The 13,486-nt window shown below is 44.6% G+C and overlaps 1 protein-coding gene across 2 annotated transcripts in view; it reads right to left on the reverse strand.

Moving 5' to 3' along the window:
• Positions 1-823: 823 nt before the first annotated feature.
• Positions 824-13,486, reverse strand: part of PDE3A (phosphodiesterase 3A) — a 275,812-nt gene continuing 263,149 nt past the window's right edge. For both annotated transcript variants that reach the window (XM_081022701.1, XM_081022700.1), the window contains one exon: positions 824-9,905. In XM_081022701.1, the coding sequence (XP_080878827.1) occupies positions 9,697-9,905 (209 nt within the window). In that variant the 3' untranslated portion in view covers positions 824-9,696. The remainder of the gene's footprint in view (positions 9,906-13,486) is intronic.

A 13,486-nucleotide genomic window follows, 5' to 3' on the forward strand; every position in this document is an offset into this window, starting at 1 on the left:
AATGGTTTTGTTTTGTTTTTCCTTTTTTCCCTTCCCCTCATCCCCCCCCCCTTCTTCTTCCTCTTCTTTTTTCTGTTTTGTGCCTCCTTTCTTGGTCTTTCTCTTTTTCATATATTAAGAAAGAGATAAAGAGATAAAAGTGTAATATAACAAGTTCAGTAAGTTAAAAGTGATGTGTAATTTTTCTATTACTATTTATATATTGTTAAAATTGGTTAATTGTGATGAATTGATGTAGCAACTGCTGCGGTTTCCCCCCTTGTTATTGTTGAATTCTAAATAAAGTATTATTCTTTAAACAAAAAGAAAAAAAGAATGTAGCATCAGAGAACCAGCCTTCAATAATAATAATAATAATAATAATAATAATAATAATAATAATAATTTATTTATTTATACCCCACCCATCTGGCTGGGCTTCCCCAGCCACTCTGGGCGGCTTCCAAAAAAATATTAAAATACTGTAATACATCAAACATTGAAAGCTTCCCTAAACAGGGCTGCCTTCAGATGTCTTCTAAAAGTCTGGTAGTTGTTGTTCTCTTTGACATCTGGTGGGAGGGCGTTCCACAGGGCAGGTGCCACTACTGAGAAGGCCCTCTGCCTGGTTCCCTGTAACTTGGCTTCTCGCAGTGAGGGAACCGCCAGAAGGCCCTCGGCGCTGGACCTCAGTGTCCAGGCAGAACGATGGGGGTGGAGACGCTCCTTCAGGTATACTGGACTGAGGCCGTTTAGGGCTTTAAAGGTCAGCAACAACACTTTGAATTGTGCTCAGAAACGTACTTTGAAACGTTCAAAGGAAAGAAAGAACAGCAAACCAATATGATACCACAGAATTATATTTGTTTTTCTTCACATTGCAACATCCACATTGTTCATTTTTTTGTGACAAGTTTTATCTCTAATAATTCTGAATACATATTTACTATTATACATTTATACCAAGAGGCACTTCCAGTAATTCTGGCAAAAAAGAGGAGCATCATTATAGTGTCTAACTTACAAAAAACAGTAAAAATAAATAATGTTTATCTAAAAGATTTCTCTCTTTGTTTTTTGTTTTTTTTGTTTAAATCCCTGTACAGAATCTATTTTGTACAAAACATTTATCAGCCATTAACTAAAAATCACTTAACAAATACTTGTGAAGGGAATATATTAAGTATTGCTACATGTCTTAAGTGCAAGGATATCAGTGAAAGGTAAAAAAAAGATTTCCGCCGGTCCGTGAAAGAGCATCATCTTTAAAAAAAAAAAGAAGAAAAAAGAAAATCACACACACTCACACACACAAAATACAAGGCCTTGTTCTTGAAGTGTTCAAAACGAAAAGAGGAGGCTTGGTTATTACAACAATATTGACAATATATAAATATAAATTAATGAATGTAGTACTTAGTGAAAAGAACACCGTGTTTAAAATGGACCAATACTGATGGCACGTCCCCGTCCCCCACCTTCCTACTTTGGTTGGCAGTTCCCTTTGGGCACGAGTCAGCCAAAAGTGAGGCACTTAGTCCCAATTTCAAGGAGAAATCTGCAGCCCAGTTCCACTCACTGACCTCAACAGGACTGGCTCCCAGGTTCATCTGCATAGAATTGCAGCCTCAAGGAGGAACGTTGTGTTTCTGAAGCCGCTAGCTCCCCACTCCCCACCCCCAGTTCTCCTTTTTCAGCAACTTCAGGGATTGGGAAACAATTTTCAGCCTAACGGCCGCACCCCCCTTCTGGGGAAAGGGAGAAATCGCATGCCGCAGTGGGCGGAGCCAGAGAGAAGAGTGGGAGGAGCAGCGAATGCAAATTTTACCGTTGTGCAGGTATGGAAGAGGCACGGTCTGAGGTCAAGGAGACATTCCCACTTGGCAGGAACTCTCAAGGGGGGGGGGGAATCAGGACCAGAGAGGAGCATGGCCTGGGGTGCTGGACAGAGAGGGCTGAATTGACACATCTGGCACCTTTGCTACCCCTGAGCTTCATTCTCATGCTCCAAGACCTTATGAAATAATAGTTTCCGAGAGAAATAGCAACCAGGCTTTGATGGCATGCAGGAGAGACAGAGCATGAGGCTGAAAACTACCTTTAATATCAAGCACTGGAAGTGCTGGATTCTGGTTGGCTCATGCCCTTATGTTTTCGGAGTTTTCTTCTTTTTAAAAAAAGAAGTGGATAGCTCAAGATATTGCTTTAGAGGAAAACCTGCAAGATTTTAGCGCCCGTAAACTCTGCAAAAGGGCTCTTCTAAAAAAGAAAGGTGCAAACCTATGTAATGGAACATTGAGAATGCATTCTTTAACAAGTAATAAACAAGGACCGCCATGATCTGCCAAAAGCTCAGGTTGATTAGAAAACATAGCCTGTGTCATCAACAGACACACCTCAGAGGAGGCGCTCCACACCTTGAGTGTTGGGAAGCAAAATGATTCGCTGGGGAGACAAATGGGCGTGCAATGCTTTTACAGGGTGTGCACACCCATTTGTTCCAATGTGAATTTTGCACTAACAAAGGAATCGGCTTCAAGTCTTGTGACAGTCAAGTACATAATCATCTTTCAAAGGGTTGCCTAGGGCACCATTCTTAACCTCGGAGGATTAGTCGGATCAAAGCTGGACGTAGTTGCAGAATGTATTTCAAACGTGAGGATGTGCGATTATGCAAACGACGTGAGGCTATGTGATTGCATCTGGGAAACAAACGGTTAAGCATCACCTGGTGTGGATGCTGTGCACCAGAACGAGCGCAAGCAAATCGGCGGGGATCACGCATATGAAAAGTCATGCCTGGGACAAAATGGTGTGGGCCAGGAATTGGCAACTGAGGAGCGTGTGGGCCAAAGCTGACCCCCTGAGTAGCAGCATCTGGGTCTTCAAGTTGCCAAACAGAGACAAGAGGCCTAGCAGATCCCTTCTGTGGGTAGGCTGGAACCTTGGCCTTCCACACACCACCTCCTCTCTTAATAGGCCTCTCCAGTAAAATAGGATCAGGCGATATCAGGAATAATAACATTTGAGCCACTGGGACAGGTTAAGCAGAGGTTCAGATAATGCAAATGCTTGAGATTTTAGTTGAAATCCAAAGGCCACAACTCTTCTATCGCTCACATTCAGATGCTCTAATCCAATTATAATCTGATTGAAGGCTGGAGCTCCAAGGTGTGTATGGAACTCACCTACCTGCAAGGGTTTTTCTATTTGTTTCAATTGACTTTTCAAGACATTTTACTGTTTGAGGTGAAGGTCAAGATGGTGCACTGCTCTCCATTCCACTTTCAGAAGCTGACTGGGCTGGCAGACGAATCTTGCTTCGATGCTGGCCAGAGGAGTGTGTTCTCCACCATACCCGAGGCACTAGAGTAGATTTGTAGAGAGGGTCCAGAACAGGCCGTGTGGCCTGTCCTCCTCAGAGGGGAGCAGTTTGGGGAGGCTTATGAGGAACAGTCAGAATGCTGTGATCACTGCTCCCTAGCACCTGCCTGCTCACTCTGCTAAATGAAAGAGCCGGTTCTGCTGTTCATAACTTCCATCAACATGCCTGATGGTATGAACCCACCATTAGCAAGAGTTTCATTGCCTGGATGGAACAGTTCCTTCCATCTCAATCCAAATTTTCCTCTAACAATGTCCACTGCATCTTTAGCGATATAAACAAACAAAGCATGCTGAATTTTTTGACTGCCTCGAAGGGCTTACTTCCTAATTTGTAACTAAGGCGAGCCCAAATTCAGTGCATAATGCAGATCTGGAACTTGGCCGAGAGTTTCAAAAGCAGACATAAGAGTTTGAGTGAGGTGGAAATGATTTTGACACCCATTCCCCGCCCTGAAATTACATGATCTCTTCTCGTTCAACCATCTGAATTCAAAATCCCATCAGCTCCGAGGCTAATTATGCTGGAATCGTGCTTGCCAGCTGGGGGACACCCAACTTTTCAAGATACCAGAGAATGGAACGGCTCTTTGGTGTGCAATTCCTAGCAACACCATATACTCTCCCACTGCTCTCCCACTGAGCATTGTCAATGAAGGGCAAAACTTAGTTGGTGTTTGATAAAGCCACTTATATTCCTTTCAGCCAAACAAAACCGAAACCAAAAATCCTGTAAGTGTGTCATAACAATATTTTCCAAGGGATTAGTCCTTATCCTGAAATGGATACTTTAAGAGCAATCCGCCACACCAAGGAACAAAAAATTCTGGGCTGTGTGGGAGCTGCAACCATGCCATGCCATTTTACATGTGGTGTAGCAGTTGAGGGATTGGGACTAAGGCATGGGAGAACATGGTTCAAATCCCCACTCAGCCACTGTGATATAAATTTAGGGGAGGACGAGGCTATCAATGGCTACTACTAGTTGGTCTGTGCACCTGATCCTGCAGGGATCTTATTATATAACTATGTCTATTTTTGCCTTCATCACTGTTCTTCTCATCAGTTTGGGTTGAAAAATGCTCTTCATTCCTGATCCTGATCACTCAGAAACTCTTTAGGCTTATAAGGAGGTTGGGTTAGCTACTGCACTCGCAAGAAAGGCTTGTCGAGTTAAGTTAGAAACAGTCACACCAACGCTACAGAAACCAACAGCAAATTGGAAACAAAAGCAGATCTAGTTATAATGACCACCACTGGCAAAAGACAATCTCTGGATTTTACCCTGCTTCCAAAGTTACTCCCTCCTTTCAAATATTCTCTTTCTTGCTCACCTAAGGATTCCCAGGAGCTTTCCAGCAGAGCAAGTTTTTAGGAGCAGGCAGGGGCCTGGAGTTAGGAATGTCTCTCCATTAAAACAATTACTGTGAAGCTACAGACAGCTCTGAGCTGTGATTTCAGGGTTGCAAGCCATGCAAACTGTTGACCTGTGCATTTATTGCAAAAGAAATCACGCTGATGAAGAAAGGCCCAGCGAGTTTACCAAAATACATTCAAGGGCTTCTGGACACCATGAGAAATGTGTTTGGGCAAGATACGCAGAAAGGTTATGCAAAACACACAGCTCTCCCCACAAAAAATGCACACACCCTGGAACTGGAATTTTGGTTAATTTTTTTGGGATATGAGTTTGGACTGCAGTCACTGATTGTGCTTCAGAGAAAACTGCGCAGAGGAATATTCCTTTGACCACAAGCATTTGGTTTAACCCATGCTTGGTGAGGTTAACAATTTATTTATTTATTTATTTTTGTAAAATATCAGCAGCTCAGAGCAACCCTTGCATTTTAGTACAGAATGGTAACCCTCCCCAACTCTCTTCCACCAACCCAAAGGGCTGTGTAGGTAGCACTCTGTGCATGAAGGGACTATGAAGTTCCCCTCCAAGGGAGCCTCGTGGGTTTCCCAGAAATCTGGTCCTCAAATTACAGAGAGGGTGGTGGGAGGGTGTTGTGCACAAACTTTTGGGCGCATAAGCCACAGGCTTCCTGGCGATTTTGAGTTGTATTAAAAGAACTAGAGGAGGCCAGAAAAGTAGGGATAATGTAAGAATGCAAGCACTCCTGAAAAGGAAGAGGGGCTTCATTGAATGCAGGAATTGTGGGAACAAGACATGAAGCAGGCAGAGAAACAACCTCTCCCACAACGGCGCCAAGCTAGATGAAAATGCAGCCAGATTCAACCTTGAAGGGCGAAGAGGCCATAAACGAAGACAAGGATAAGCACCTTGAAGGGCGACGAGGCCATAACAGGGACAAGGATAAGTACTGAGAAAAATCACAGAAAGGGCTGATCCTGTGATCATGACATCACACTGGCATATATATCACAGGCCTAGGATTCTTAAGTTTTGAAAAAAGGGTCATTTCACACATCAACAAATCCGGACGTTAAGGGCATACTCAGTAGGAAGTCACCATTGGGGCCAGCCTTACTATGAGGTAAAGTGAGGCAGTGGGAGGGGGGAAGAGATGAGGAGTGGTGGCAAGCTGTTGGAGAACAGAGCTGTACCTGCTAAACGATCTGGCTGACCCGAGTTTTGGTGGAGGATGCCACAAGGTGGCGCCTAAGAAAGATCGAACTACTAGCCAAGTTGGATTCTGTCTATGGAATCGAGGGAGGGCACCATCTTGTCATTTGTCTCAGGAAGTGAGATGTCTTGCGCCAGACCTGACTGAACTAATCCCAGTTCTTTGACAAGTGCATTTATACAACACGTGTGTTTGACATCTATCTTTTACATTTCAGGACAACCATGGGAGGAAAAGTGTGTGTGTGTGTGTAAAGAGATGGTCATTTCTGTGATTCACCTCAGTCGCTATTTTTTGGTCTACTCTTGCCACTTACAGGACATTACTAAGGCCACATCTGCACCCATTCACTTAAAGCACTGTTATACTACTTTATTAAACAGCAATGGTTTCCTTCAAACATTCCAGGGAACTGAAGTATGTTATGGGTGCTGGGAGTTGTTATGAGGTCCGTATTCCCCTTCACAGAGCTACAATTCCCCAAGTGGTTGAACAATCAATTCCTCTTCTCTGGCAACTGTAGCTCTGTGAGTGGGAACCGGTTTCCCCTAACTACTCTCAGCACCCTTAACAAACTACAGTTCCCAGGATTCCATGGGCAAAGCTGTGACAGTTAATATAACCATACTATAAATTGGGTGAGGATGTGGCCTAAAACAGCGTGAGAGACAACAGCCCCCTAATCAAGTTCCCTCTCCTTTGCCTTTGACTTTTCCCTAGTACAAAGAAGTCAGGGACACTGAACGACTAGACTCTGATGCTGAAGATGCGTTTCCCTGGAAAATGCTTAACTTGCACATGGTAGCTGATGCTAGTAAACCTGCAGGGTGTGGTACCTGGAGGCCACTGAGAAGCAAGATTGGGAAAAGAAGGCAGGTATATAACCACCGTTGAAGCATCATGCACGAGACCTAGGGTACTGGGTCTCAGGAATGGCACACTAACTTTGGCACAATTTCTGAGCACACTTTTAAGTTATGCAAGCAGATCCTTCTCCACATATAGTGCTACTGAAACTCAAGTTGGGCAGTGATCAATGGCTAGACTCTTGATACTGAAAACTCAGTTATCCTTGGTAAAACCTGCCTCTGAGGATTGATGCTGAAGTCTCACTACCAATTATGCAAGATCTTATTTGTCGAACGAGCAAATGGCTACATTTTATTTTTTAAAAATAGTTTTTTTCTCTTAAATTATCTTTACAAAAATGCCCCACCCTTCTTCCCCCTTATTATCTACAAGACCCAAAAGGCATTTCCATATTTACATATAGATAAGCAAATCATGGACAAGGAGATTAAAAAAAAAAAAATCAGTTAAGCGACCAAAAAAAAAACCAACAACCATATTGCTGAAGACCTGATCTTCTGTTTGCTTTTCAAAACAGCAAAACCGAATTCCAAAGTAAAAATAAATAAATCCTTCTGTTGGATCAAGGAGGATCTAAGCAAGCTATTAAATACCAATTAATTCCTTGCTGCGGAATGACATGCTTTGACCTCACTTCCAGTGGCTGCTCTCTCACACACAAAGGGTAGGTCTCTGTGCTCTTCAGTTTAAGCACTGCAAAGGTCCTTTGACTTCAGAGATCCTGGATGGTTCCACATCTCTCATCCTGCTGCTTTTAAAGACTGAGAGTGAAACCTCCTTTTAAAAATAAAACCCCACATGACCAACATTAGGGGCCGTGAGTAGAATGAGAACAGAAAAAATAAACACTGACAATGTGCATTTGGCCCCTAAGTTCATATCATTTTCTACACTGGATGTGAGGAACTGTCAGTCCTCCAGCTGTTTCTGAACGACTCCCATCAGCCCCAGCAAGCATGGTCATTGGGAGGTGTGGGTCCGAAACATCTGGAGGGTCAAAGGTTCTCCACACCTGTTCTGCACCCACCCACCCAGTCACAACGCCTCCTTAAAGGTATTTTGAGGGTGACCTGAAACCTAATGCATGCATTTGCCAGATTATTGTAGCCCTGCAAGCATACCTATACAGGAAAAGTTAAATTATAACTGATTCTACATAAGATTTTTTTCCAGCAGACGTCAAAGGCTACATGGGAAACCACCTTCACTGAAAAGGAGAAGCATGGTTAATCCCTGTCCTGAAAGAGGAGCAGAAAGATAACCCCACCCTCAAAAGTCCCCCCAACTTTTGCACAGATGCTTTCCACAGGCGCTTCTGCCAAGAGTTAAACCCGTCAGTAGTTCCCCAAACTGTGTTTCAGAGAACTCTGGGGCTCTTTGGAAATCTGTCATGGCTTTCTCTAGGAAGGGGACTTAGGTCCCTCCAGATGTTGAAAGATTACAATGCCCGTCATCCTTGACCACTGGTTACTCTGGCTGGCGCTGATGGCAACTGGAGTCCAAGAACATCTGGAAGGCCACAGGTTCCCCACCACTGCTTTTATGGGAAGATCCGTAATGGAAGAATAACTCTCCCCAAAATATAGCTTGCTTCTCACTACCAGTGATATACACATGATTTGCAGCAAACTAATCAATGCCAAACGCCTTCCCCAAAAACAGACAATCTGAAAGCCACTGTTGCAGAGGACCAAGTTTGATGACCCTCCCTGCAAATTCCAGTATGAACTGAAAATATCACAATAAGCCGTGACCAAGCATCCTCGGTTGTTACTTGACATTAAACTGAGAATCAGCCAATACACCTCTTTTTTCATAAGCCCACAAAACATCTGAAACCATGTGATTATTATCAAAGGAGGCATTGAAGAGGGCCATGCAAATCTCTCTCTCCAGCGCTTTCTGATTCAAGAGACTGGGAATACCTTTGGACATGACGGATGAGCGCCAGTGGTTAGATGTGCATTCCCTTCTGCGGGTGACTGGTGTCAGTCATTTGCAACTTGTACAAAGCGTACGTGTGATCCAGTGTAAACTTGTACAGTCTGCAGGTGTGAATACAGCTAGTGTTAACTTGCCAATGGATGCCCCTTTTAGGAAACGAGCTACCAGCCAGCTGCAGAAAAGATTGCGCCAGCCATTGGCTGCCCTTGCCCAAAGCTGCCCCTGGATTATGCCTGCCTGAATTATTCTGAGTTGTGCGGAAAAAGAAGAAAGACAGAGTGCTTCTAACACAGGCTCCCCGAGGCTGAGAAAGATAAGGGGGTCACATTTGCAGACAAAATTTACACCCCATGCAGGGGTCATTTTCGTGACATTCTGGGGTCGGAACCTTATGCGCATGTGCTGAGATAACATACTCTAGTGTCACAGCCAGCCTCAAATGAAACATCACATCCATTTGTTCAGGGATGCTATGCGTACCACCCCGCTTGTGTATCTATACTGGCAGAATAGAACCAATATTTCACGGATAAGATCACTGACGCCATATCATGGAGACAGAAGAACAAAGGCAACTGCCACTCCCTTCACTGCGAGCAGAAATTTCTCCTCCTTCTTTTCTCTTTCATTATCACAGTTACCATAATATGCCATCATTAAAAAAACGAAAACAAAACAAAACAAAATGAAGCTGATAAACCCAAGCTAATATTCCCATCCCATACGAAAGTCTGTAAAAGTTGGTGTTGCAGTGTGAAAGCTTCTTTGAGCGGAGGAGTTTAAAGGTAAAGAGAAACAACTTAAACAGCTGTAGGTGCATTATCCCGTATTTCTACAGTGTTGTGTCTAAGTGTTGTGCTGGCTTGTAAAAAGGAACAGGTGCGCAAGTCATCCTTGTCTCAAAATACTGCTCAACATCCTATCCTTGTCATTGGTTTGTCTCGGGCGCTTTGCATTCCTCTTCCCCTCTGGGCTTCCCTTTTTCTTCCTCCTCCTCTTTTATAGCCTCAATCTCTTCAGAGGGTTGCTTTTCTGCCCCAGCTTTCCGTTCCTCCTCCGCAACGACTTTCTTCCACATCTGATGGTTCTCAAGTAGGTGCTGAGTGATTTGGCAGTAGATTTTCCTCCTCTTCTTCCCTGCAAAACACCACAGGGGAAAATGATGCCTTAAGCTGCAACCGTGGGCAGAGTATGAATAGAAAGGGAAGGTTCAGTGGTAGATGGGATCCGTTTGCACGCAGGGTGCCCCAGGCTCAATCCCAAACACCTCCATTCAGGGCTGGGAAAAATTCATTGTCTGAAACCCTGGGGAGTTGCTACCAATCAGTGTAAATCAGCAGTTTTCAACTTTTTTAGACTCGGGACCCACCTTTAACCCAAGCAAGCATCTCTTAATTTCTTACTATATAATATTTATGCAAGGTGGGAACGTGCATCATGCTACAGTTCATGTGGCTGGCAGCAGGGGGCCACATGAACTGCAGTGTGACAACAATGGGCGAATGAAGCAGGCAGGCTGGTGGCGCAAGTGAACAGGCACACAAAGCAAGCAAGTGGACAGAAGGGCCTTACCACGTTACCACTGCCATTGTCGTCACCACCGCCCGCCTGCCCACTTGCTCACTCACTCGCATGCACAGCAGAGGGAGGGAAGCCTGGAGTTTAAGCAAGCGGGCGGCCCAGTTGAGCGAGCCAATGGGCGGATAGTCCAGTGGACTGAGCAAGCAGGCAGCCAGGAGGCCAATCCAGACAGGACTTCATGCACTTCCCATAGTTGTTGCTGCCGTGTCAGTGAGCAACATGGGCCGGGGGGGGGGCAGCCTCTAGTGTTGACATTTATTTGCACGTTGGCGGAGCTGCTCCCCTGACCCACCAGCTGAAAGTCAAGGGTGCAGAGAGCAGGTCTGGTCTTCCTAATATTGCTGAATGACAAAGTCCATCACTCCTCTACTTTGGTCTGGGGCTGACAATGCTAAGCTAGATAGACCTAAAGTAGAAAGCCTATGTTCCTATGCTCACAGATGGGGATTTAATATTGCAAATGGATTGTTAAGCTGTCTCATATGGGTTGTTGTCACCAGCTTGTTTCATTACAGGATTTTCTCCAGATTAAATTTAGGGTAGGGGTGGAGAATATAACTTAGTATTTGCCCATGCCATTGTGTGGACCCTGCAAAAAAATCTGAATAAATCAAGAGCACCCATCCTACAATGGACACCTCTCTGGAAGCACATTAGGGCTCATTTCTGGGTATACACAGACCTTAAAGGTAAAGGGACCCCTGACAGTTAAGTCCAGTCATGAACGACTCTGGGGTTGTGGTGCTCATCTCGCATTACAGGCCGAGGGAGCCGGCGTTTGTCCGCTTCTGCAGAAAGTTTTTCCGGGTCATGTGGCCAGCATGACCAAGCCGCTTCTGGAGAACCAGAGCTGTTTACCTTCCCGCTGGAGTGGTACCTATTTATCTACTTGCACTTTGACGTGCTTTCGAACTGCTAGGTTGGCAGGAGCAGGGACCGAACAACGGGAGCTCACCTCATCGCGGGGCCTCGAACTGCCGATCTTCCGATCGGCAAGTCCAAGCGGCAGTGTGGTTTAAACCACAGCGCCACCCGCATCCCATACACAGACCTTATCTGCACCATAAATTTAAAGCATGGTTACATTACTTTAAAAATCAACCTGCCCACAACCCCCAACCCTCCCAGTAAGCAACAGTGATCCACCTGCTGGGAAGCTATTGGTGTGGCTCTGCTTCCTCATTTTCTGTGTCCCCCCCCCTTTATTTACAATCAAGGTCACATTTGAACCATACATTGAAAGCCCTATTGTGCCACATGGAGAATCTGCAGTTTGTAAAAAGGTGCTAACCCACATGCTATAATTCCCAGCACCATTAACAAACTACAGTTCTCAGGGTTGTCCATGATTATTCCAGTGTCAAGACAGTACTTTAAGCACATGGTATGGCTGTGACCTGAACAAATTTACAAAAATGTGCACATCATAGTACCCCACCATAGGTACTAAAGTAGCCTTCAAGCTAAATTGGGACTACAATCCCTATGATGGGAGATATAGTCCAAAACATCTGCAGGGGCCCAGGCTAGCAGAGGCTGTATTGAAGGCACTTAGACATAGATTAAGATTTAATTATCAAAAACTACTGCTCATTTCCCCACACTTTGGAACTCCCTGCCTTGACAATTCATTGTTTCTGTCTGGCACCTGATGAAAACTGTTTTGTTTAGGCAAGCCTATAGACACGTAGAACGCTGATACATGTTTTAATCTGGTTTTCATCTTATTGGTTTTTTTGTATCTGTTTTTGAATGTTTTAAATAGCTGTTTTACACTGGTTTTGTTTATTAACTTATTTTACTGTTCCATTCTTTTTACAAACCACTTTAAGGTTTTTTTATAGTCAAGCGGCATGTAACTTTTATGAAATGAATAAATAAATGCTATAAGAAAACATATTAAGACTTTTAATATTTTCGTTTTCGTATTTCAATTTGCCCTAACCTCTGACCAATTAAAACCAGCCACCGCTGATTTATCAATTGAAAAGTTCAGTTGACTGATCTGTACCACTTGAGCAAATGAACCATGTGCTGTACAAATAATAATCCCACATGCTTTTGTGGAGGTTTCCCCGAGACAACTGTGTGCTGAAACCTTCTCACGCTACAGAGGCAAACGTATCCACTCTGGGCTCCAGAACCACTGAGCTGAAGTGGCAAGAGTTCTCAAGCTAAGAATCTTAGCAAAACAAACACTTAAAACTTGCTCCTTTGCAAACTCCCCCATCACCTATCCTTAGCAGCAGCAGCTACAAACTTCAGCGATATGAACCTCTTCAAGGTTTTAATGAAGAGCCGGTGGGGAAGGGAAAAAAAAAAATGACGTAGAGGAATGTTTTGTCGCAAAGAAATGTGTGCATAGATTAGCGTTTCCAGGTGGCCTTAAGTGTGTGTCAGGAGCCAAACCGTTGAGTCCTTCAAGCTTTTCAACGGCAAACAAAGAGCTTTTCACTGTGGCACAGCCCAAATCCAGTTCAATCCTTCATTAGAAAGCTTTCACTCCCCTGTAGGAAACCTGAAGGTTTAATCAGGAGAAAACTCTATTCCGCACAGCGCTCCGTGTTAGAACATTCTATCCCTGGTTTCCCGGGAGACAACACTCCCCCCCTCGCCACCCTCCCGAGTCTTGCAGCTCTCCGCAGAGGTCATTAGAGCATTTGTCACCACCTGAGATTCTGCTCGGAACCACTGCAAACCTAATCAGGCTAACCGATGCAACTGCACTCATTTGCTTTTAGGTCAGGGGGTCGCACCGGGAATGCAAGAACTGAGAGAGGGGTCTTGGGGTCTGAACTGGAGGCAACGGACCTGAAGTGAGACCTTGGGGTCAAAACAGAAGTAGCTCAAGGAAGGTGCTGACCCAGTGTGCGGCGGCCGTGGAAAAGGCACGCTCCGTGCTAGAGATCGTTAGGAGAGGAATTGAAAATGAAACAGCCAGTATGCACCATGCTGCTATGCAGGTGTGGCTGCGTTCGGAGTATTGTGTACAGTTCTGGCAGCCTCACCTCAAAAAGGATATTGTAGAGAGTTTGAAAAGGTTCAGAGAAGGGCCACCAGGGAATGGAGGAACTCTCCTATGAAGAAACATTGAGGTGTCTGGGGCTTAGAGCAGTGGGACCCAGCTAAGAACTGTG

The sequence above is a fragment of the Podarcis pityusensis genome (genome assembly GCF_964106645.2).
Source record: "Podarcis pityusensis genome assembly, chromosome: 10".
In the NCBI taxonomy this organism is placed as follows: domain Eukaryota; kingdom Metazoa; phylum Chordata; class Lepidosauria; order Squamata; family Lacertidae; genus Podarcis; species Podarcis pityusensis.